Here is a 25700-nt window from a genome sequence, read left to right as displayed (position 1 = left end):
AGTTACCTAGACTTGCTCACGCTGTGGGCCTAAGCCACGGCCCGCTGTGTCTCCAGGTCCTGAACAGGTGCGGCGGAGGCCTGTCGTGTAGGGAATGGATCTCTTGCTTCAAAACACTGGGCTGGATCAGAGCAGATTACTCTGGTGTGCCAGGCATTGCAGCTGTCTCTAGGAGTCTCGCCTCTGTACTGCTCGTAGACACCTGCTAACCCAGTTCAGGCACCACTTTCGGCTTGACAGTGGATTCTGCTCCTTTTGGTTTCAGAAGACAGATAAGCAGGAGAACTTGGGAAGCTTGGAAGTCATCAGTGATGCCGTTCCGCAGCCAATGCCTTTCCCACCCGCTGCTGTACGGTCAGGCTCTCCAAAACTAGACCCTTCTGAAGTCTACCTAAAGTCTAAGACCATATTTGAAGACAAGCGTAAGTACATGGACTTCATAGGGGAACGTGCAATAGCACAGCGATACACGGATATTTTCTTTGTTTCATTTGCTAAGTAAAAATATTGGCAGTGCATATTCGAGGGGTCTCATGCACAGCAGTTAGGGAACTGTGGGTGATTTTCACAAAAGGAAAATCTGTTGGTGTTTTTCTGCCAGGTGCCTTGCTCTGGTACTCTGTTGCTCTTGTCCGCGTACAGACACAAGTCATTACACTGATGCACCTTGGGGTGCATTCAGGAAGAGCAGGAGATAAAAAGACCAGTGATTGAGTAATTGCTTAAACCTTTCATTTAACATCACAGCCCAGCACTCTGAAGACTGATGATCGGTTAATGAAAGCAGGTGCAAATATATGTTAGTGCTTTGCTGTGGTATTTCAATGTAATGGTGTACACTGGATGAACAAAAGCCATTTGTCCTGCAGGTGTGCCATCTTACATAAACCCTCCCTCTGGAAATGGTTGGGGTTCAAGTGCCCCCATCAGTGAATGATTGCGAGTAGGATTTTATAGTCATTAAGCAGAGGGATTCTGTGGCGGCAGCCTGGAAGGGGAAGGTCAGTGAAGTGTCCCCAAGAGGCTTGGTCCCCAGGGAACTTGTGGCCTGTGAATTTCCCCTGTAGGCTACCGTGCTCCCTAGTATGGCATCTCAGCCACACGTAGGGCATTTAATGAAAATGCTGTAAACCTGCTGCTAATGGTGTCGGCCGCGTTCGTCTAAAAGGTTGGTTCGGGGTAAGGCCCAAACATTGCGGATGCGGTACGAGCAAACACAGCTTCCTCCTTCAAGGCAGATGGCCTGCAGCCTGGCACATCTGTGCATCGTCTCCACTCGATGCACTGCTGCCTCCCTCGGCTTCATCTCGGTAGAGCTGACTTAAGTGTAAATAGCTTTAACATTCTCCCCCACGAACACATTGCCCAGCAATAGATTTCATACATGAAATAGGAAAGCCGCAGCCTGCGTTGCTGCTGTTGACCTAGTTGTGTTATGTAACTGCCATCAAGATTTTATTAGACTGTTTAATTTCCATTCTTGCTATCAGCACTTTTTTATAATGTTGCAAATACAAGCATCAGTAATAGGACAGCCCAGTTAGGATACTTTATAAGTTTAAGGAGCATTTTGCTGATATTCGAATTGACCTCAGCTACAGGCAAGATTTACGTGCAGTTGCAACGTAACAAAACTACTATTACAGTTTAAAAAAAATTCCCGTTATTTCTCCGCTGAAACCAAGCGATCATGCAACAACCCTGGAGCAGAGTAAAACAAACCTAGGCAAATCCATAGTTTAGCATATTCAAAGTGATGCCATTTGAATGGACCGTATGATAAGAAAGTCACTTCTCCATTGCATCCCACCCTGTCTGAAATAACGAGAGATGGACTCCACCCAGCTTTTGTAGCACTAATTTGAGGGGCTGCCCAGCTCCAAACTGTTCTCATTCTAAAAGGTTGTAATAAAATAGGCAGTTCAAGTGCTTGCTGAATACAGGCCTTTCTGACATACTGTAGAGCACCCTGCAGTCCTGGCCCAAGATTCAAGCACCATGAGAGAAAGGGATTTGTTCCCTGTGAGATGCTAATGGAACAAATAATGGCATTTGCAGCTGTTTTTAATACATCCTCATCACACGTTTTAAGAGCACTTAACTGAGGACTTGCTGTTTCTTGCTCCTTCATTCTAATCAGCGTGTTGTGTCTACAGAAAGCTGCCAGCTTAGGACCGCCTGCATGACTGCTCTGACTAAATAAAGTGTAAGCCCCTATTTACCTCTTTTAATAAATGTAACGAATTATGCACTTTTATATTATTTTGCCTTAGCTCCAAACACAAAGGATTTGGATGTTTTCCTTCGGAAACAGGAATCTGGTTTTGGCTTCCGGGTGCTTGGAGGAGACGGACCTGACCAGCCAGTAAGTGCATTAACTCACCCGTTTCTTTGACTTTGTCAATCTGTGCTGTCAGTCGTGAAAAGCTGCATTCTCCCCGTTTAGTGGCTGGGTTTTATTTATTTCCACGCCCATCTCAGCAGGGTATGGGTTTGCCACTTGTGGGCTGAGCAGGTCCAGGATGCGCGTGTGCTGCTTCAGACGCTACGGAGGGTCGCTGATGAGCAGTTGATGGCCAGTTATGAGACTGGAAGGCGAGGATGGTTTGACCCAGTCTTGAGGGATCCTGAAGGGATTGGCATGCTGGAGTGATCCTTGGGAAACGATGAGGGAAAACATCCGTTCACAATAACTTGGGGCAATATCTCATGTGTTTCCATGCCACAAAAGCTGCAAAGTCACTTCTCGTGTGGAATATTCGAGCCGTGACCAGCCTTGTAGACTTGTGGGAGGGAGAAGGAGCCAGTTCAGCAGCTGCCCTCCACAGAGAGCGGGGCTTTAGCTGAGGTAACTTGTCTGTACCAGAACAGACATTGTGAGACTCAAGCTCCAGAAAAAGGAAGAAAGCCCCATTGTCTAGCATGAAGAGAAGATCGCCGGAAATGCTTGAGTCACTGGATGTTGCAGCTGCACTGGTGTGAGCAGTAAAAATACTTGGCGCACAGATTAATTGTCCTGCCCGTGTGTTCGCTGATCAGTTGCCGAAGGCGGCATGCGGAGGCTTTCTGGACCATGACTGGGATTCTCCTTGCGGGAATCGTGGGAGTAAAAGGGGAAAGGGGCCCTGGATGAACACAGCCGGGTGTGAGGCGGGGAGACCCCTTAGCCCTCCACGTTCTTAGTGGGAGTGTGCCCGCCTGGCGGTCGTCCACCCCAGGTCTCCTGGGAAGTAGCGCACGAGCCCTGCCTCTTGCAGCTCCGGGGTGCGCGGCTCTGGCTGGCACAGAGCGGCCCTTCCTCGCAGCCCCTGGCACATTCCCTACGGGGACACGGGGGCCTGTCCCCCGCCCGGCTATGCCCGCTCTCAGGCTGCCAGCAGCTAAGCACTTGCTTCTCATTTCTCATCTGCTCAAAATGTGGCGTGTGTGGAAGACAAGCGAGCCAGGGGCCAGCCCTGTGCGTGGACTTCGGGGGCTGTTTTGTATTTGGACCGCCACTCTGTGAGTGGAAGAAAGGCTGATGGCAGCTGGCCGTTTCTCTGCTGGAGGCAGGAAGTCAGCTGGGGTTCAGAGTCACCCCTGAAACAAGGGTTTCCAGCCTTGGTTTCCAGCACTGTCGCAGTGTGGCTCAGTCAGCGGCTTCTGCTCGAGAGGGCCTGACACTCGGGGCACAGGGGCTAGCACAGAAGCAGACCAGGAGGTGCCTGCTCACAGCACGCCTGGCTTTAGGAGCCCACCCCATTTCTCACTTCCCAAGTGCAGATTCACCCAAAAAGGCAGAGTTTGGTCCCAGGCCATATGGCAGTGATGGCTCCTGCCCGAGACGTGCTGAAGCTTCCAGGAGAGGCACTGAGAGATGGTCATCTGGGTGGAGGATAGAAGGAGGTGCCTTCTCTGTTTGCATGCATGATCCACAGCCGGGTGGTTTTCCTGCTGGCACTGCGGGAAGAGCAGGCTGTGTGTCTTTGCTCCAAGAAATACACAATTTTACCATTTTTATTGCATTTTACCATTGCGTTGCTATAGCAACAACAGCTGTGTTGGTAACAGCTTGAGCAGGGCCCCGAGGGCATTGCGAGAGTTGGGATGGCTCTGCTGTCTGCTGTTTAACCTTAGACACCTGCTGGCTGTAATAGTTCTTGATCTTGCATTTAAGCTGAGCGCTGTTTCTAGCATGCAGAACGCTGCGTCTCCTGCTCTGCTTTGCATTTAGATGGTATTTGCTTGGGGTGAAAGGGCAGGGGACTGAGGGCTGCCAGTGTCTGAATTCAGGCTTAGGTGCCCAGCACCTGTGTGTGGGTCTGTGCATGAGTCCGTCTAAGCGGCTTTCCACTGTGGCACTTAGGTACTTTGCTGCGCCTTTACTCCCCCTGCCTCTGACCTGTCTCAGCAAAGATCGTGTCTTTGCTGTGTTGATTGAACAGAGGCGTTTGCTTTTGTCGATTTGCACATTTTTTTGGTGCCAATAACAACTACATAGTGCATGAATAGGATCAACAGCGAGACAATTATTTAGCAGATAAATGTACAAAGACAGCTCTTGACCCACTCGCAAGGCATTGACACTTGATTAGATGACTAAAATTTGACTAATAAAAGCAAACTTTAAAATAAGGTGAACAATAAGTATGGCTGGTAGATGTCCCAGACGGTTACAGTATGATCATTTCTACACATGCAAATGATCCCAGCTGTTGTGGTTTCTGCCTGTTTCTGCTGTAATTAATTAGATGGGGAAAGCATTTTTCTCCCAGGAAGGCCTGCAAACGTCCTTGTCTTTAGGAGATGCCTGATTAACTGTAAGCCTGAACTGTTCTGCTGTGTTCATGTTTCAAAGCCCTCGTGTGCTGATTGTGCTTTGTTGCCAGATATATATTGGAGCCATCATCCCGCTGGGGGCAGCAGAGAAAGACGGGAGACTCCGAGCTGCAGATGAGCTCATGTGCATCGATGGCGTCCCCATCAAAGGGAAGTCGCACAAGCAGGTCTTGGACTTGATGACCAGTGCTGCACGGAACGGCCAAGTGCTACTTACTGTCCGGAGGAAGATCTTTTTTGGCGGTATGTGCACGTGCTGGGAGCAGCGCCAGTTGCGATGCGTCTGCCGGTCTGGCAGCCTGGCCCTGGGATGCCTTGGGCTGAGCCTTTCTGCTCCCGTGCGTAGCTGTAGAGGAGTGTGGCGGGAAGGAAGCAGTGACCTTCTAAACTCAGGCTGTCACTGTCACGCCTGGACAAGCAGGGGAATTGAGTGAGAAGGGCTCTGCGTGGGAAGAGGCTGTAAATGAGGTACCCAACTGTTCCCCTTGGCCGCAAAGGGCCCCGCGGTGCTGGCCTGTAATTTTCACTGAAGGGTCCAGAGTCACGTTATGGGCAATGGGTGTTGTGGCCATTTGGGGCCTGGTAGCTTCAGGCAGCAACACACACGTGCTTTCTGCATTGCGGTGTGCTGCGTTCTGAGCTCTGCTTGCACTGGAAAACCCGCTGGTCTCGGCGCATCCAAAATTATGGGTGTTTGTTTCATTAAATGCAGAAATGAATAAGAAACTCAGTGGTGTGTCCGGCAGGAAGTAGAAGAGCCATGGGATGGATGGATATGGAAACCAAGGCCCAGGAAGTTTGACATGGGCTGAGATGTCACCAGCCACATCAGTGACAGAGTTAGGGCTGAACCCCAGCACTCGTGGCCACAGTCCCCATTCCAAATGGTAGATGCTGCTGCCTGTCACTGACACCAGTCAGCCGTGGATGCCCAAGTCATTCTGTTATAGCCGTTGTAGTACGGAAAGCACAGCCTCTCAGGCTGTCTCGTGAAGGCGGGTGGCACTGTGGACTGCCACCCATCTTCATGAGACAGCCTGAGAGGCCACCCTCCTGGGCTGACCCTGGGTCTGGGAGTCCAGAAGGTCCTGAATTCACATCCCAGTCCTGTCCCTGACACGCTGCATTCCTGCCATCTCATTCACCATACCTCCCGCATGGCTTATGTGCCTTTGTATGGCTGCTGGCATGTAGAAACCAGTCTGTGTTGTGGTGCTGCTGGAAGCAGCAAGGAAAGCAGCCAAGCCAGGAGGGGCTGGTTGCTCCAGTCAGGCTGCTGCTATGCCCCAGTATCCACACCCTCCTGAACCTGCATGTCGACTGCAAGTGTTTTGTGTGCCTAAACGGGTCTTAATGAGCTGATGCTTAGGCATGTGCTGTGCCGTGCTGCTGGCCATACACTTCAGGCTCCTTTGGAATAAACCCTCAGCTTTCTGCAGCGAGACCTGCGAGAGCTCTGCCTTGCGGCTGGATCTCTGCTGTAAGGCCTCATGCTTCATGCATCCAGGAGGTGAGAAGGCCTCAGCGAGGAAAGTCTCTGGGATGTCAGCTGTGCCGTAGAACCACAGCCCTGTTCCAGGCAGCAAGTGCAGGTTACTGGGTGGAGCTGGCAGGCAGTGCTGTCTCCCATCTCGCATGCAGGCCCTTCTCTCACAGCCAGGCTGAATGTGTGGGTTAGTCTTCCAAAGTTTCACCGCCATCTCTGCCTGGCTGCATTAGTAGTAACCTGCCTGTGCAGTCCCAGACAGAAAGGTGCTTCCTGAGCCTGTTACTGTGCTCCTTGCAGTTACCCAGTCCATCGGCAGTGCTCGTGATCACACCTCTGGCCGTGGCTCTTCCTTTTGTAGGAGAAAAGCAGCTGGAAGAGGAGTCGTCGCAGCCACCCAGCGCCACGCAGAATGGGTCCCCCCGATTGAATCGGACGGAGATCACAAGTCGGCCATCCCCAGAGGTCTACGATGTCCGGCTGCAGCGGAAGGAGAATGAAGGCTTTGGCTTTGTCATCCTTACCTCGAAAAACAAACCACCTCCTGGCGGTAAGAGCACAATCCCTGTGTGGCATTGTCGTCTGCACCACTGGGCCTGTCTGGGGCAGAGGAGCTGGTTCAACTCAGTTCCTGCCTTGCGGTTCCTGCCAGGGGCGTTCAGGGCCATGGATTCGAGAGATTCTGCTGTCTCTGGATGACAGTCATCTTCCCTGTTTGGCAGCTTGCGTGGTGCAGACCTGTTTCACCCAGGACGTGCTGTTTACAGCTTCGCAGGCTGAAGGCTAGGTCTGTCTGACTTGCAGAAGTGCATGTGCTTCCTCGCCTTTGTAGACTGCGTTGCACGTTGTGCTTATATAGCACCGGAGGGGGAAGGAGGAATCATTCCTAACCAGTACAGGGAAGGGTGCCCTGCATCCTTGTGGGGTCGTAGTCTTGAGAACGCGGGAAGTGCCCGCGTCCGGTCAAAGCATGTAGGAGAGTGTACACACATGCCCAGAGATCTAGCACTCTCCTGAGATTGGTGCCAGTAGATCAGATCAGCTGGTGAGCTGTTACATTAATTCACAGGCAAATCTCCTGCTCCAAGCTTAGTTCGGCTCGCTCCCTGAGGGCAAGTAGCTCACTGTGGGGGACCCTGGCTTTCTCAGCAGTCTGTATGCGGAGAAATGTAGCAAAGCTGCTGTCGCTGGGAGTCGTTCTGGCTCCCTGGCAAGAGACATGTTAAAAGCACAGTAGTGATGGATGCAGCAGGTCTCCAGGTTCTGGTGAAGGCCTGGGTGCTAAGAAGCAAAGCAGAGCAGTCCAGGTTAAAAGCGAAAACAAGAGGGCACATTGTAAGCAGAAATGAGTGAGAGCAGCGTTTTGAGGGGAGCCTCTGAAATCCAGCCCAGCTAATGGCAGAGTCTGCAGCCCCTCGCCCCAGGGGCCTTGCAAAGAGATGCCCGTTCTGCAGCATCAGGCGTGTTCTGCCCCGTGCGTCAGCACGGCCGCCGGCGTCCCAGGGCTGTGCAGGCAGAGAGGGTTAAACGTGTCCTCTGTCGACAGCAGTGCCAGCCTCTCGCACGCCACACGCAGCTGATACCGGGTAGTCACAGCTCAGCAGGACTGCAGCCGCTGACTGGGACGGATCCCGCTAGTGAGATCTGGAGAGACGGAGGGGGTCTCCTCAGTCTGAGGGAGTGGGGGGCTCTCAGCAGTGCTGTCCCGGGTGATGCAGAAGCACCGTTAGCCAGCTTGGCAGGCTCGCCCGGGGCTCAGGTGTCGCTGTCTTTTCACATGTGCATGAGCGCAAAGGGACCTCTCCCCTTTTGGCCCAGTCCTTTCACTCTACCTTCTCTTTGCTTCATTTTATAATGCGGTTAAAAGCAGCAGAGCACAAGTGAAGCTGTGTCTCAGCAACCCCTTCTGCAGTCGTTCTGCTGAGTCTACACGATGCTCGTTTAGAGCAGGGGGTGAAGTCTGGGCCCTGACGGGACCGTGCCTGTTGTTTAACGAAGTTCAGAACAGGCGTGGTGGAAAGCTGCCTGTCCCAGTAGCTGTGACGGGGCGAGAGCCTGCGGAGCCGCGCGTTACCGCGGCGGGGCTGGGTCGGTGCGCAGGGACGCCGACTTCCGTTTCAGAAAAGCGGTTGCTGTGGTAACGCTCGAGACCGGAGCTGTCGCCTTCTGATGCCGTGCGGGTGATTGTGCCCTGTGTTGGAAAAGCAGCTCGATAGGTTGGTCTTATGCTGCCTAGTCAGCCAGATAATATTGGGAAAATGCAGTTATTAAAAAATTGGAGGAACTCTACCCGCATAATCCTGCCACTGTATCACACAGAGCGTTCTTGTGGGAAACCCAGCTTGAAATTCCTCCAGTCACTTGCTGTTGCAGCTTGCAGTAGTCTTCATGGGGAACAGCAGAAGATAATTGAAGCCCTATTTCAACCTTGGGGTGGCTTGGGTAGCAGTCCTGGGCTGCTTCTCAGGCTTGTAAGTAAGCAGCATTGGTACATCAGTGTGCCGCACACAGGGACTTTCCTGTCACCATTTAAAATGAACCCACGGCATTGATGCAAAGCTGGAATATTTATGCCAGGTAATTCAGTAATAGCCATGTAGCATTTTTCCTCCACAGATACCTCTTGTGTGTATAAACAGTATTAAAAACATAGATCTTTACACGATGGGAGAAGAGATGAAAGAAAATGTAATTAAACCTTAATATGGAGGTAAAAGCTAAAGAGCATCCGTGTCCGCTCTTGTTGAGCAGGTAACAAGCGATTGTTAGCTCCTTAATTACAAGCTGAATGGTAATTTAATCTCAATCTGGTGACAGCTCTCAAAGGTTTGGGACTTGCTGTCGTGCCTTGAAATGCCAGCTGATAATCTTGCTGAGTATTTAATGTTGCACACCTCTCCCTATTCCTCGTCTGCCCTTCCAACAAAGCAAGCTGGGAAGAGCAGTGGTAATAAAGAAGGTTGCGGGAGGCCCCGTGGTGCTTTGGATGCACACGTGGGATTTCAGGAAGCGGTTCATGAGGAGGGCAGTGACGGAAAGCCAGGATTTGGGACAGCCTCACCTGGAAACGGGAGCAGTGGAAGGCAGTGAGTTTTGGACAACTGGTGCAGGCCAGTGCAAGTGGTTCAGCTACTGGCCGGTTGCTGGAGAAGAGAAGCTCTGTGCTTCGAAGAATGGGATGCTCACTTCATGTATTCAGCAGCCTTTCCTTGGCCACACACACACACACACACACACCTACACACACCTACACACACCTACACACACACACACACACACACACACCCCTACTCTTTCCGGTGCCTGTACGTTGCTTTATTCAACTGCGGGAAAGAGACTGCAAGGACTGAGCCCCTTAGTACCATCTCCCTTGTCCTTCCTACTGCTTTGGCCTCAGAGGAAGCGTGAGCAGCTTGGAGGAGGCCTGGCTGGAACTTCAAGGAGATGCAGGCTCTCGGGTGGTTGTGGCTGCATGTCTGTCACGAAACTAAGAAGAATAGTTCAGTGCAGTTACGTGCAGAGCTGGAGCCCTGGCCCACATGCCCACACATCTGGCTACGCCAGGCACAGCCCTCGCATGCCCAGCTCCAGAAGCACTGGCTTCTGAATGCTTTATTTTCTTCTGCTGATGGAGAGAGGCATGGTGCTGTGAGTATCGTGGGAGAGCAAGTCATTCATGCCTCTGGATTTCCCGTGGCTGTACCAAGCTAGCTCTGTATCTTCCTCCCTCCACACCATGCTTCAGTACTTCAAAGCAAGGCAGAAACTATCATCTTGCATATGGCAGAACAGGTCTCCTCAGAGAACCCTAATGCCTAAATTCTTAGTCATTCCTCTGCAGACGTGATCTCCTTCCTTTCCGTGCTTTCATTTAGGCATAAAAGCAGCTCTTGTGCGCCAGGGCAAGGCTGTCGTGGTTCTGCATGGTTAATGCATTTCCTGGGCTCTGCTGGCTCTGTGCTTGTGGGGTTTGTACCAGGGGATGGTCAGAGACGGCTAGTTTGTGTGAAGCTGGTGCCCAAGCCACAGTGAGGGGGAACAACCATGTGGATGGGAGTTTGCAGAGTGCAGATGCTCTGTGTAGCTGGGCATGTCCTAGCATCACCCTGCTGGGAAGCCTCTGGTTGTTACCGCCTGCTACAGCAGCAGAGACGCCCGGGGATTAGAGGTGGGCTGTACTTCATCACGCGTGTCCCAGCATCTGGCCATCCAGGCACGGCACACCGGGTTTGTTGCATCATTCCTGAAAGGGCCATGTCTGGGCAGTCCCTTGAAAGTGGCCATTGCCTCGGGGCCAGTACGTGTCTCAGAAGGCTGTAGGTGCTGCACAGTACAGTGGGGCTTGCAGGACACCAAGGTATCCTCATGGTCCTGTAAACCTCTGCCTACACCCCTCTTCCTCTCAGTCTATACTGCACCTCCACCTGTGTCCTGCCCACCAGCTCCAGCATTCAGCTAATCCAGGCCCTCTTGATGCTTTCCTCCTTAGCAGCACACTTCAGGATGTCCCAGCACATGCGTTTGTGCAAGAACTGGTTGTGCTCGCACCATTCCGGGTGCACAAGCTGCCTTTCTTGAGGAGGCGCCTGGCCGCCTCCTTCAGAGCTCTCCCTCACAGTGACACCTGCAAAAAGTCAGGGGGCTGAGCGGGGCCGTTCCATAGGCACTTCTCATATTTTTAGCCGTCGGTGTTTTTAAAACACCGTAACCGCCCTGGTCAGTTGTTGCCTGGAGCACTCGTCCATTGTAACCGGTCCTTTTCCATTGTCGGGGTGATAAAGGACTTGTGCGTCCTCGAGGTTGCAGAATCTCTCCCTGCAGGCAGGGAGATAAAGGTAAAGGTTGAGATGGTAGAGCGCTGGCCAAGAGAATTGAGTTTCTCTCTGCCTCTGCCATGGGGCTCCTACACAGCACCAGGCAAGAGACTTCAAACCAGCTTTCACAGCTGGCCGCAGACCTGCGCACCTTGCTGCCTGGCCTCTATCTGCAAATGGAGTCACTGGAAGCTGTGCATTTAAATGGGGAGTGCGGTATAATCCTGAGCACTTTGGGGAAAAAAAACAGGTCCTGGATGCCATGAACTGGGGGCCAGAAGGAGGAGACGTTATAGCCTAGTCCCCTTGTGCTTCAGTTCCCTGTGTGTAGAAGAGGGGTTGCACAGCGCTGTACAAATGAATGACTCTGGGAAATGCTGCGGAGCTTTAGTGCTGAGGTGCCGTGACCCCAGGAGGAAGCAAAGACCTCTCTTCAGAGCCGGGCTGTGGTAGCATGTGGGTTGGAAGACCTAGGCCATATGTTTGACAATGAAAATCAAAGCTTTTCATAGCGGCCGCCTCCCTCCGTGAGCACGGAATGAGGCACGGGGCGCAAGGCACGTGCCCACGCAGGCCGCGTCCCGGTCAGAGGCGGCAGCCTTCGTTCCAGTGGTAACGCTCGAGCACGTGCTTGTTCGATTGTAAGACTGTCGCATTAGCCCTGGGACGCTCGGTGGGTCTGTTGGACACACAGATTGGCTTGGTGACACCTGTTCTCTTTTAGCGGGGGGACTTGCCATACCAGGCGTTTTAGCAGCGCACGCGCTTCTGACGTTGATTTGCGCTGCTTCGCTAGAAGGACCAGGCACTCAAAAACCACAAAAAGACAAATCGGTAGCAAGGGAGTCATTAGCTGCTCACGGCAATCCTCTAAATCTTGGCTGGTCCAGTTACGAGTTCTGTGCAAACAGGCCGTGGCAGTGGTGTCCCCTAAACGTGACCAGGGCCCAGCAGCTGATAAATCTGACTGTCACCCAGGCGGGCTTGTCTTGCTGTGGAGGTTGAGTGCAGCTGAGAGTACCATTTTAAAACCCTTCTGCTTTGGTAGCTTGTGCTGTTGGCTGAGTGTGGCACTGGACCTGTCACGGTTTTCCACGGTGACTGCCTGCTGATAGCCAGAGACGGGTTTGCTGCCAACAGCAGCAGTAGCTGCTTATCAGCATCGCCTGGCAGAGGGCAATTGTAGAGCCGTATGGCCTGCGATTTCACACCTGGTGCAAGTTCAAGGAGGCTTGGCAGGAAACTTTACCTTCATTACCGGCACTTCATAACCCTTAAATTTATTGCCAAAAGGCCAGGCCTAAGGAGTGTTGTGCAGCACTGTGGTGGGTGGCCTGCTTTGGAAGAGGACCGGTGGGGCTTCACGTCCCCCCGTCTGTCTCCCTAGTCCCCAGCGTTGCTCCAAGCCCTATTTTCCCCTTCCTCCAGACGCTTTCCTGCTTATGTGCTTTCCTGTCGTATCGTGGGGTAGACTTATTCCCATTAGCCCTGGCTTAGCATAGCTAGTTATTTGCAGCTTTGGGAGCCCTCCAGGGCAGGGACTGCATGGATTCAGGACAGCTATGGAGCCGTCTGTGTTTTGTGATACTTAAAATACATGGTTCCTAAGCTGCTGAGAGCAGCACATGTTCTGACACTGCTAACGGGCCTGTTCTTGGTCTCCAGTGATTCCTCACAAGATCGGGCGTGTCATTGAAGGGAGCCCGGCTGATCAGTGTGGGAAGCTGAAAGTGGGAGACCGCATCTCCGCAGTGAACGGCCAGTCAATTGTAGAGCTCTCCCATGACAGCATCGTGCAGCTCATCAAGGACGCAGGCAACGTGGTCACACTGACGGTGGTGGCTGAGGAAGGTAAGACCCACGCGGCTGCGTGGCGCAGCAGCGCAAGTAGGCTGACACTGACCCCAAAGTCCCCCTGTAGATGGTGTGCAAACATCCCTGGTCTGGCTTGTGCCTTTTTCAAGCTAGGAAACTTAGACAGAGGCTCTGCAGACGGGCCAAAGCTGGGAGGCAGGAAGGAGCCAGGCGAAGCTCCTCTGTTTGCCCTTCTTTCCCCCAGACTGCGCAAAGCAGAGGGCAGGTTTTGCCGCAGAGACGAGGCACAGGCATCTTGGGGCCCCATGTCTTGGACAGAAGGAGCCTCTGAGCACAGCAGAGGCAGGAGGCGGCCCACTCCCGCCCAGCCCGGGCTTCCCCTGTGCCTGGAGTCAGGGAGAAGCAGCTGCCCCTGAGGAAGTCGGTGATGGTTTTGGCATTGTAGATGCGTCACCACCACAGGCGGGACCCCTTGTCCTGAACGAGCGGGCAGCGAGGATGGCTGGGCAGGCCTGCCACGCGAGGCATCGCTGGCAGGTGGGACAGCTGCGCCTCGACAGCCCTGCTGCCAGCCGGAAGCCAAAGCCTCCAAAGCCCAGCTGGATCCAGCCCTGAGACCCCGTCGCCCGCAACCCGTGCTGCCTCCTGGCTGTGCGGCAACGTGCAGAGGCACCTGGTCGTGCATTCCCAGGGCCTGAGAGAACTTGTTGTAGCTCTTGGTTCTCCTTAGCGTGCGGATGAAAGCGCTCCTGTCCCACCAGGAAGCTTCTGTCCCAAGTTCTCTGCCTAGCTGGTAGCGCATCCGCAGGCATGGCGGCTGAAGCCTCTCGGCAGCAGAGTGAACGTATGCAACTCCGCAGCTCCATCTTCAGAGGCCGCGTTTGCTCGTTGAGCTCCCCTGAAGCTGCACGCTCCCGCAGGATTGTCCCCACACAAACAGCTCCCCATGAATATGTAACGTCCAATCAGCTGAAGAAAAATGGCTGCTTCCAGCCTGCTTACCCTTGCTTTTTTCTGGATTGCTGCGTGTGGATTTAATTAAACCTGCTATCGTTATTTTGCCAGAAAGATGGCTCTCCCCACTTTAAATAATACATACCTAAAGCCAGCGCGTAGATAAAGCCAGTGGATGATTCTCTCTCATTCCATATTCATTGCAAATATTTAACGTGCTATCTTGGCCTGTAATACAGAATATCAAAGGCTTAATTTACCTGTTCGTTAGTGCTTGAAGCAGAGAGGCTTTTTATATTTATAAAATCCATTATTTTTCAGTGGAGATTTTCACATTTATCAAATCGAATTCATTTCAGAGCAGAGGGATGCGCCTCAAAGCAGTCGCCCAGGATGACGCTCTTACTGCTTTTGACATTGCAGCTGGGGTTGCACCAGAGTCCATTGCTTTGTGATTTTGCCAACCTTGTCCCTGGTCTCTGCCATCAGTGTTTGAATGTAATCCCCTTCCCCAGCCCCTTGCTCTTCCGCACGTGCATGCAGCCTGTAGAAACAATGATCTCGGTTTTTCTTCAGTCCTCAGTCTTAGGGGGTTTACCTTAGGGGTAAAACATGGACCCGGATGGGACTTGTCCAGAAAGAAATGTCCAGGCCAGATGACAAAAGCAGGCCCGAGGGGTCACCCTGATAAACCACGTGGTTTGGCAGAGCTGAAGTGTGAATGTTTGGTACGTGGAGACTTACGTAATGTTTGGCGGCGGTGCAGAGATCCTTGTTGCTCGTAAATGAGAGTAAATTACAGTTTTTAAAATAATCACTGGTTTGGGCTTGAGGAATGCAGCACAGCCAGCAGCAGCTGCGGAGTGAGGCAGTCGCTGCCTCCTGCTCGCCCAGCGCCAGGTAGCACAGCCTCCGCAGCAGCACCTCCCCCTGGAGAGGGGGACAGCTGGCACGGCTCCATCCCACCTCCGGGTCATTTGTGCCCAGGGGCTGGCTGGGCCACGCAGAACCCGGTCATCCGCGTGCTGCTGCCGGTCATTGGCGCCGAAGAGAACACGGAGGGGATGGAGGGTAATACCGTCCCAGGGAGCAAAGCACCTGTGTAGCCAGGAGCAGTGCAGCCCAGATGGATCCTGCCATTCCCCAGGGCATCATCTGCTGCGTGAGCTCTCTAGAGTGGCAGTGGAAATCCAGCCACGTAACCCTGTTGGCTCCTCTCCTTCCCTCTGGCTTTTGCAAACGCCTGATCTTTGCTCTTCATCCTTTGTTCCAAAATTTGCTTTAATTCTCAGAAAACGAACTCTGCTTCGTGCTCCAAAAGATGTTCTCGAACATTTTCACAAAAGCAGGGATCTGTCAGCCTTTGTCACGTCATAAGCAGCAGCGCGGGCTGATCAGGGAGAGTGCAGTGTGTACAGACAGAAGGCCTTTTCCTACCTGTGCTTATTAATTAAAACTCTGGCTGAAAACCAGGAGCAAATGCTGGCATTTGTCTTTGCAGAAAAAACCTCTCTGAGGCATGTCATGGCAATAAGGCCAGGCAGTCCTGTGATGAGCTCTGCAGGGCCTGGCACAGCCGGGAGAGACAGTCTAATTGCCCTGTCTGCAGTGGGGAAGCCAGGGGATCTGTTCCCTCAAATGCGCATGCTCGCTCCTGTCTTGTAATGCGTGATTACCCAGAATGGCGACAGCCCCGCACCTCTGGGCAAATGGGCCTGGAACTGCTGAATGACTCCCCACTGGAGACCTGGTTTTCGGACTGCTGGAGAAGTTCATTCCAGATTTCTAGCTAAGGGGGTTGCAGGTATGGTACACGGTGCTGCTCTTTCAGTGCCCGGGTACCTTGTTTTCACACGGTGTGCATCTAAGTGGAGGGGGATTGACCATCTGCCCCCACCCATTGTGCTTCGCATTGGGCAGGACCCTGCATCGAGGCTTGTACTGGTAACATCATTGTGACTTGAACCCAGCTCTCCCCGGTGAAGCCTCGTTGTTCTCCACGGAGCTGCCTGCCTCTGTGTCACAGGCAGCTGGCAAGCAGGAGAGTCCGATCAGCCCAGCCTCCTGGCTAATCCTCTTGTGCTGTTCACTGCCCCATGCCGACCCCTCTAACTGGGAATCTTTTTGCTTTGTTAGAGCATCGTGGTCCCCCCTCAGGAACCAACTCGGCCAGGCAGAGCCCCGCGCTGCAGCACCGAGCCCTGGGACCAGCACAGCCCAACCCTGCGACCGCAGACAGGTACACAGCACCAAGGTGCTCGGGGCACCAGGATCTGAGTGCGAGCAGAGGAGCTGACTGGTGGGACCCTCCAGTCCATGTCCCCATTGGAGGCCTGCATGCACAAGCGGGTCGGGCAGAAGGCGCGTTGGCCTGCAGGCAGCCCCCATCCTGGTGCAGAGAGCAGCCCCTTCAGCCATGTCTAGATGGGGCACATGGAGTCTAGCCCTCAGAGGACTCCGTGTCCAGGTGAGCGTGATGTGACCAAGTCTCTGCTCCTCTGTCGTGCAGGGGAGCCACCGAGGGCGATACCGGGAAGGAAGCGTCTAGCACCTGCAAGGTCTCCTGGCCAGAGCACAAGCACTTGGCCCAGCCTGACGCAGGTATTCCCTCAGTGGTGGGCAGCCGGCATTCCCAGGTAAGGCACCACCGTGGGGGCCAGGAGCTAGCTACATGCAACCTGAGGGAGCTCAGGCAGGGGCAGGCTGCACAGCGTAATGCAGCACTCCACAAAGGCGCTGGGCAGGCTCCGAACGAGCGGCTCTGGCTGCCATGCAGCTGTGCTTGCTCAGAGCCCGGAGCCGGCATCTGCACTCAGCGTGGTGCTGCCCCAGCTAATTAGTCAGCTGCTTCTCTGCAAGCTAATTAGTCATGGCAGTGCCCTGCACTGCTGCAGCCTGTGCCACTTCTGGTTCAGGAGTGAGCAGGGTATCTCCGTGGTGCTGCATTGCCCTGTTTCGTGGCCGTAGCATTCAGCCTGCTGCTGTCTGTATGCCAGGGGCATCGGATGCGCTCCCTGGCATAGACAGCTACCAGTCTGTTGCAGAGGAGAGATCCTGCTGATGGACGTGCTGGCTAGGCCCATGTCGAGCAGGAAGGAGGTACCGCTGCTACAGCGACCTGCTCTAATGTCACCTGTTACACGTGTGCTCTAAAGACGTGACTGATCATTCCAGCTGTAATGAGCACAAGCCTGTGAGTCTGGGCGACTGCACAAACCCATAGACCTTCCCTGTCTAAAAATTGATGCGTAGCTAAGAAACAGCGCAAGGAAAGCGCTTCTCCGATTTTGACTGGGTTCTGCCTCCTCTGCCCCCCACACACACCTAATCACATGTGAGCTGCGCTGCCTTCAAATTTCATGGCATATTACCCTGAATGAAACCCACCCTGCACCGTTTTGTATTAAACCTCATCTGGCAGGCGCAGGTGGAAAGGCTTCTTTGGCCTTCTGAACTGCTTCTCCTTAAAGCCTAAGGAAACTCGGCCATGTTTTCCAACAAAGCTGAAGTTAAAATCTATTCAGAGCATTCCTCAGCCCACACCTCCATCTTGTTTATCCGCTTCCCTAAGCAGAGCCTTGGCTGTTATCCAGTAGAGCTGGAGAGAGGCCCTCGGGGCTTTGGATTCAGTCTCCGTGGCGGAAAGGAGTACAACATGGGTTTATTCATCCTGCGGCTTGCTGAGGACGGGCCTGCCATCAAGGATGGGAGAATCCACGTGAGTTATTTGGAACGCTTGCGAGTTCTGTCAGCTTGGAGAAAGCGGCATTCACAGGATATTTTATGGCTCAAGGAGGCAACAAATCTTCTTCCCTGTTAGTGCAGTAGCCCAGCAGGCAGAGCAGGTGTTGATAGTGCTACCATCTTTGAGTCACGGTCTCAAGTGCCACCATGCTAGCTGGGGGTTCAGGCCAGGCGCCGCCCGTCTACGGCGTAGTGAGACACGTGTCCCGTAACATAGGTGTCGGGTATCCGGAGGAGTGTTTTCCGGATGCCTGCAGTGGAGATGGCTCTGTGAAGCGTGAGGCTTGTGAGACTCCCATAGTCCAAGTACACGCGGGCTTGCCCAAGCTGTCCGACCTGGCATCTGTTCTGGGCTTCTGCAGGGTGCCACGCTCTAGAATGTGTCCAGACCCGCTTCTTCCCAGCCGTGGCTCCATGATGGCTTTTGTGAACGTCGTCAGGTTCCCACCGTGCAGTCCTGGCTCTGAAGCAAACCACCAGGTCCACAAGGCAAAGTGTGAAGCAGCCCCACGGCGGGCAGAGCTCTGAGACCCATCTCACAAGTACCTGAACCCCGTCTTGTTGGTCCGTAGCCTGCAGAACAGGGTTAGGCTCAGTGCAGTGCCCGGGCTGCTGTGGGGCTTAATTGGATGTAAAATTCTTAAGTATTATTAGATGTTAATTGTCCCAATTCTTTACAGTAATTAACTGTTTCCTTATGCTTGAGAGCTTCCTGGAGCATGCTGCTGCTGCTTCTGTTTTCTGGTATTGCTCCTTCAAGTGGGGTTAGTCCAAATGCCAGAGATTTGCTTCCCGGCTGCACAGACAGGGCTCGCACTGGAGAAATTTCTCAGCCATAAACAGCATCCAGCAGGCACAGTTCCCTGCGCCCAGGCTGCGTCCAGCTTTTTGTAGGCTCCTCTCCCAGGCTGCCGGGACGGTAACAAAGCTGTTTGGGCTCTGTTCTGAAAAATGCCCTTGGCGCACGGATCCGCTTCCTCCGCTGAGCCTCGGTGCCAAAGCCGGCGGTGGGCGGTGGGTTTGACTGCAGGGCTGTGCAGTGAGAAACACCACCACGGGAGTCCCTGCTGCCCTGCAGAGGCCCGTCACCTGCCCACCTAAACCCAGCTGCATTCGGTCGGTGTTGGGGGCTTTGGCAGGGCTGCTGAGACGAGGCCCCGTCCTTCCTGATATCACACCTGAAAGGAAGAAAATGGTGGCTCTGCTTTTACACCCCTGGGTTTCTAGCTGTGCCTCTACACTAGTAAAATGATCCCCCAGTAGCTCCATCTGTGGTAGAGTGCTACCACAGTCATGTAGATGGCCACAGCAGGACAGTTAAGGCACCTGCATCCCATCTGAACCACGACCGCCGCTGGAGCTGCCCCCCAGGAGAAGCTTTCAGTGTCTCTCTGTTCATGGGAGCACGCACAATCATGTCCTTTTTGGCAGGGAGGGGAGAGCTCTTGCAACAGAGAGGTCAGGGGGTGAACAGATTTAATGCTTGTGACAGCACATAAAGGTGCTAAGCTAAGAAGAGCAGGCTCGAGAAACCTGCAAGTAGGATGTAGCCCGGACATGCCCCCGCCAGAACCAAAGCTCAGCCTCAACACGTTCACCATCACGTGTTGCTGAGCATCTCCCACTTGGGCTGCTGGGACGTGTCCAGTCCCTGCTTGGTCCCGTCTCAGTTTCAGAGGCCAGCTTATGAAAGTAGCTCTAACTACCCAGGCCTGGATGCTAGAGGCTGCCCCAGTAATGAAGTGCAGCTTTGGCCCCATATTTAAGGGGTTTGTTTTCCAAAGCTCTTTGCAGCTCCTCTCTCAGGGCGCAGGGGATCACAGGCCGTGTGAGAGTTGTGGTTCTGGCAGGTAACTTGTCGCCTTCTCCTGAGACAAAATGTTATATAACTGCCCCAAGGCGCAGGCTTTCTCAGCTTCAAGCTTTATGCGGTAGTGACACCTAATGGCAGATCAGTTCCACTGCTATGGCCTTACAGTCCTTTGCGGGATCCAGCCCAGAAACTTTCTGGTGCTTACAAAGGGAGAGTAAATCACAGCTGCCTGCCTGTTACCGGAGACGGCTACCAGCTGACGGCTCGTTAGTGAGTGAGGAGTCCAGCAGTGATCTCTCGCCCACGGAACAAGAAATCTTTCCTTTGGTAGAACCCACTCAGCTATAGCAGTGTATTGTTAAGTCACTGCTGCTTACTTTGGAGCCATTACCACATCACTTATAACACCTGAGTTAAGCATATGTTTAACGTGTTTTTAAAGAGCCATATGCTGGAGGTCCCCATAGCCAGGCATCCAGCCCATTCCTTTGTAAGACGTACACAAGAGCATGGCTGTATCTGCACCGCTTAGATAACTGGTCTGCATTTATTCTGTGGAGTAGTGGAAAGCCTCCCGAGATCTGCTAGTGAGAGTGGCTTAGAGCAGCTACCCGGATCTCTGCGTGCCTCGGCCGTGCTCTGCCGCAGAGTCTGATGACCAGCGATCGTGGGAACAGGTTTCACGCGTGAGAGGCGGCAGGCTTGTCCGCCCACGTGGCTGCGCTGGTAGCGCTGTAGAATGGGCTCGTGGCGGCAGAGCTTAACCTGGCTGGTGTTTGTCTGCAGGTTGGGGACCAGATTGTGGAGATCAATGGGGAGCCCACCCAAGGAATCACTCACACACGAGCCATCGAGCTGATCCAGGCTGGTGGGAACAAAGTTCTTCTTCTCCTCAGACCCGGAACGGGCTTGATACCAGATCACAGTAAGTGATGTGCCGGGCCGAGCCTTTTGGCAGCACTCCACCGACCGTTTGGGCTGTCTCTGTCCCACCCTGGCTTTTAAGGAGAATGCGGAACAAATTCCCAGTCTCGTCTCAGTGAGTAAATGGGTCTGGCGGGAGCTAGGAAGACAGAACTTGATTCTGTGCATGTGCTTGTCACCCCATCTCCTGATCTGATGAAGAGAAGTGTCCTCACCTGTCGGCATTTAATCTCTATTCTCCTGTGTCCAGATGTGATAACGAAGGGGGCTGTTGGCTTTGATACCAGAACAAAGCTCCCGTACAGCACAGAAGGCCCAGGTCAAACTGCACAGCCAAGGCGGCTCTTTTTGCAGAGTTTTACTTGTTTCTCCTTAACTGTCAAATCCCAAAACGTTTAATGTTTGCCAAGCCAAGGCTGGAAGGGAAGGGAAGGCGTTTGCTGGGAGGACTACGGTTGTGTCCTTCTTTGAGCCTAGTGGCTTTGCAGATAAGACAGCAAAGCACAAATCCGTGAGCACTTTGCCCGGGCAGGAAGACAAATGCCTGCAAGAACTTTGTGTTCCGTTCCCGGGGAGGGGGGCATTACACACAGGTCTGAGTTTGACTTCGTGGCATCTAGGACAAATCGGAGATCAGATATGGAGCTGCAACAGCATTTCCAAACAAAGCACGTGCGCCGGGAGGTAGAGGAGTGTTCCTCCAGCTGTCCCCTCGTGGCTGCGGTCAGGCTTCTGATGGGATGCTTTGGAAGACCTGCCAGTGCTCCACAAATGTTCATGCTTTTGAGAAACCAGTGAAAATTGGAGCTCCCAAGTGCTCAGTGGTCTCTGCAAATGTGTTGGTATTCTTGTACTGTAAATAGGCAGCGACTGACATTCACGTAGGAACGGTGAAGTTGCTCACTAAAGTGTTTCAGTGTTTTCTCTCCTCCCCAAGAAAGGTAGAAACTATCTCGACATGTTGCAGTCCTCCGGCGTGGTGCCGTATTCAGTTAAAAAGTGATTTAGTCTGAGGAATGAAAGCTCAGGAACATCTATTCTGGATTGTTAACCAGCACTTCCCCTCTCCACAAAGGCTCGTGTTGAGTTGCTGTGCATCTCCTACGCAGCTAGTGTGGGTGCTGATAGTGCTTCGTTAGTGGTGGTGTTTTGAAAATGAACCCATTGCTCTTTGGGCATCTTAGACCTGGCTCTCTCAGAGGGCGGCGCAGATCCTGAAGTTCCTGTGCCTCTCCCTGATAGTGACCGTTAAACCTAATTGTGCCATGAACTGAAATTCCTGCGGAATGAGGAGAAACATTGGATGAGCTACGTAAGAGTTGTACACTGTGCCCTGGCGCCACGGGGACATATCGCTTCACCACAAAGGCAGCCGTCCGTCTTGGGCCACAGCCCCTGCTCGCTGAGCTGTGCCAGGCCGGCGGGAGGCAGCGTAGGGAGGGAGGGTGGTTCCACACTACACTGCGGTGTCGCACGTGACTTGTGTGGTTGCGGTGACATCTGTTGCTCTGTGATTTGGTATATAGTCCGGGCTTTTTCTCTTCCTCCTTCAGGTTTGGCTCCTTCCGGTTTGTGCTCCTACGTGAAACCTGAGCAACACTAAGGCTTTCAGTGCTTTTCTTGGTCTTTCCTTAAAGACTTGGTAAATCTGCATGTCTTGTGATTCACCTCTTTCTGTTTTTTAAAGTCCAGTGCTGTAAGTGATAGCTTGCCCCTCTCCCTGTGTCGGTTTTCTTTGGGCTTCCCGTGTAACGATGTTGGTCAGGGATTTTTGTGCATGTGCCGGAGAAGCCCTAAGCTGTGCCGAGTCCTGTGTTCAGGGCATGCACATCGCAAGCCCCCACCAGTCTCTGCAGAGGTTACGCACCATCCCAGGGGCTTCTTTTTGAACTGCGATGCTCTCAGCAGCGTTGAGAACCTGAAGTGTCATGCGCAAGAAAAATGCGATTCCAAAAATCAACGCAAGCTGTTCTGTTCTGTTCTAGCAACTGGAGTGCTAGGATCACATACGGAAAGTGTGTAACTGGGAGCCTCTCTAGTATGTTGTGTGCAAGTGTTTGTTCCACGGTGTTTAGTCACACTGCTCTGTCTGCTTCCAGGTGATTGGGATCGTTTCAGTCCACCATCTTCAAACATAATATATGATGAGCAGTCACCATTGCCCTCCTCATCACATTCTGCTTTCACACCTGACGTGGCTCGTACACCAGTATCAGAAGACACTTTAAAGAAAGTTCAGATGTCTGAAAAACTGGAAGAAGTGCAGAACACTGTGCCTGACAAGAAAAGCACTTTAACTGAAAACCAGCCAGAGAGGATGCACCTGTCTTCTACCCAGAAGAATATGAGCAGATGGGACCAGGCCACGGGCCCAGGGTGTCGGGAGACGAAAACTAACCCAGGCTTAGAGACTGGCAACATCAGTGGCAGAGGCAGATCTACAAGTCCACAAAAGCCGGGTGTTCCTAAGGAGCAGAGGACTCACAGCCCCAGAAAAGTGGAGCCTAAAAAACCACACAGCAGCCTCCCAGACCTTTCTGGGAGTCCAAGGAGGGGTGAGAAGAAACGCGCGGAAATCAACACACACGCAGCGTATGAAAAAGGCCCTCTCAGGGGAACCCACGGCAGATCTGCCAGTCCCCAAAAGCATCCTAGTAAAGGAGGAAACAGAGAGAAATTGCACAGGCTACCAGACTATCAAGGTCAACCAGCTGCTAATGATGCTACTGAGACTGCTGAGCAGGTCAAAGGTGGCAAAGAAAAATCAGGAGTCGCAAAGAAAGACATGAAGCAAACCATTTCTGAGAAGAATGAGAGGTGGTCTCGAGAGAGAAAGCACCCAAGACCAAATGAAAAGACTGTTCTGTTTAATAAGGCCAGCGAACCCGGGAGAAACGCATCTGAATATGAACGTGGAGAGGAAGCAAACTCTGGAGAGCCGACTTCCGGCAAAATCAAAACTGCGAGTCTTTCCGATATCGCACCGCTTTCCATGGAGACACAGGGCAGGCCAGAACCTCGAGAGGCAGCTCTTCCGCACCGAATCCAGAGAGACAGAGACTTGGAGTCAACTGATGAAACCAAAGATGACGGCGTTTCAAAACCTGACAGCAGTTCTCCCGCCAGGAAAGCACCGATAACTCCTGGACCGTGGAAGGTACCAAGTGCACGTAAAGTCACAAAAGCAACAGGTGTGACTGAAAAACGGGTCTGACTGAACTTTTTTTAGGACATGTTTTAATCGAGTTTCTAATATGGTCAATTAAAAGAATCATTTCTTTTCACAAAGCTGTCATTTTTCAGGAACCGTGATTAAGGGGGTGGGAGGGAACATTTGATTTGTTCTTAACCTATCTAACTGCATGAAGGACCTTTGGGATCGCTTATAAGAAACTCTTCCACAAGCTGCTGCCCCTCGTCATTTTGAAGGCGGTGCCCTGCTGCTCAACATTGCACTGCTACAGCTCTCTGATAGTATTGTGAGTTTCTGAACAACATTATTTAATGCCTATATTGCCAATGTGATCATGATTCACTGCTTGTTGTTGTGCCAAGTTATCTACTGTGTCCCATCCCGTTAAACCTTTTCATCTATGTTTTCCAGTCCCAGAAAAGGCAAGATTTTGATGAAAATGAGTATTTTTTTTCTCAAACAGCATGTTGCATGTTTCCATAGGGAGGTACCCACACCCTCACTGCTTCAGTAAGAAGTTGGGTGGCTGGTTCTAGCAACCCCGGTGCAGCAGCCCTGCCCCACTCACGCTGCCCCAAGCAACACTTTTCCCTGGAGGTCCCTTAAGCTGCTTTGAAATAGTTTTGAGAGTCTCTGAATTTCTGGGGAGGGGAGAGGAGAGGAGGAGCCTCGGTTCCAGGTAGCACAGTGGATATTCCAGTGCCCCGACTCAGCAGCAGTGCTTGCTAGGAGAGTGAGAGATGGCATGCCACACCTTGGTGCAGCCCAGAGCCTCCGCTGGCTGGCGGGGCAGGATCTCGCCCGGCGCTCTTTGGACCCGGAGTAGGCACTCGCCACACGCGCCTCCGCCTCCTGCGGGCACCGTGCGTTGGACTCCTCCGTGATGTCTCTAATGCGAGTTCATTTCTTGTCTTGCCTGCAGACTGAGTCTTGATCTGTGAGGCAGAACCACCGTGGTGAGCTTCCGAAGCAGAGTCCTCCCCTTGCCTGTGCCTCCTATTAGAAGTCTCCCGTATTTTATTTTTAATATGTGATTTGTTTTAAATGTGATGTTTTAAGAGTGGGGAATCAACGATGTACAGGGTACATGAGACTTAATATCTATTTTTTGGGCTCTAGTATGCATTTAAAGATAATGCTGGGGAATGAGCAACATCGTATTTGCATATCAGTCACGTAAGGAACTGGAGGCGTAGCAGTCTTCAAAAATTGCGAGGTTTGGATTTCTAAATAGTATCTGCAATGGATCTGCCTCTGCAAACAGAACTGTAGCAGCAGCTCATTGGTCCAGTTTGCAGAAGCGGGTAGGGGGAAAAAGGGTCAAAAAGCCAAACTCATTTGCTGGGCCTTTGTGTTAAATCTGAGGTGACTGTGACTGGCTCATGAAAGACCCAGCTGACATCTGCCTGCTTGGGTCGAGAGTTGTTGTGAAGCTTTGTGAGGCAAAGCAGATGAGTTCCAAGCTTGCACTAGAAACTTTTTAGAAATACAGACGGCTCTTCTTGGCAGCAGGTCTAAATTAAGAACAATCCTAAAATAGGCTTCAGACCGTCCTCTGCTGCTTCCTATTTTATGAATCCATTAATTTGCTGTAGCATAATGTGTACAAATACTCGATATTGTAGAGTATGACTGTGAAAATATTTCATATTTGAACTAGCCTATGTAGATATTAACCATGTATTCTTGATTGCTAAACCTCCTGGAGTCTCTTCATTAAGAGTTATATGCACCTGTGCTAGCCATTGAGTACAGTACCAAATTCAGAAACTTGATGAGTTAGCACCATTGAAATTCCTTTCCCTTCCTGTCGGCAAGTACCCATCCAAATGCTATTTTTTCTGATAGTTTGCATTGTGACCTGATTTGGTGTCTTATCTGTTTGTGATTCCTCCTTTCCAGAGAACCTGTATCTGTACTTACTGTATAAGATGACTTAGCAATGTGGCCTTGGAGTGCTAAGCAACATATGGATGTACTGGATGTAAATGTTTATATATTGTACAGCACCTTTATATATACTCCTGAGGTTCTGACTAGAGAGACCTGTAAATCGCTCATTATTTTTTATATAGATAGTAAAAAGAAACTCCAGCTCATGGCCTGCTGGTTCTTGCCCTGTGTGATGCGTGTTTGTTG

The 25700-nt window shown here is 52.3% G+C and overlaps 1 protein-coding gene across 2 annotated transcripts in view; it reads left to right on the top strand.

The window, feature by feature from the left end:
* The window catches only part of MAGI3 (membrane associated guanylate kinase, WW and PDZ domain containing 3), a 49713-nt gene extending 27155 nt beyond the window's left edge, over positions 1–22558 (top strand). The window contains exons 9-19 of one of the 2 annotated variants that reach the window (XM_019546807.1): positions 266–422; positions 2274–2365; positions 4869–5061; positions 6666–6854; positions 12784–12969; positions 16024–16126; positions 16397–16523; positions 17459–17605; positions 20231–20369; positions 21922–22010; positions 22468–22558. In XM_019546807.1, coding sequence (XP_019402352.1) covers positions 266–422; positions 2274–2365; positions 4869–5061; positions 6666–6854; positions 12784–12969; positions 16024–16126; positions 16397–16523; positions 17459–17605; positions 20231–20369; positions 21922–21971 — 1383 coding nt within the window. In that variant the 3' untranslated portion in view covers positions 21972–22010; positions 22468–22558. Of the gene's footprint in view, positions 1–265; positions 423–2273; positions 2366–4868; positions 5062–6665; positions 6855–12783; positions 12970–15388; positions 15642–16023; positions 16127–16396; positions 16524–17458; positions 17606–20230; positions 20370–21921; positions 22011–22467 lie in introns of those variants that run through there. The other variant, XM_019546808.1, reaches the window with a different exon arrangement.
* Positions 22559–25700: the final 3142 nt, after the last annotated feature.

Source organism: Crocodylus porosus, unplaced genomic scaffold (genome assembly GCF_001723895.1).
Source record: "Crocodylus porosus isolate Cpor-Errol unplaced genomic scaffold, CroPor_comp1, whole genome shotgun sequence".
In the NCBI taxonomy this organism is placed as follows: Eukaryota; Metazoa; Chordata; order Crocodylia; family Crocodylidae; genus Crocodylus; species Crocodylus porosus.
This window is presented reverse-complemented; position numbering and strand designations above follow the sequence as displayed.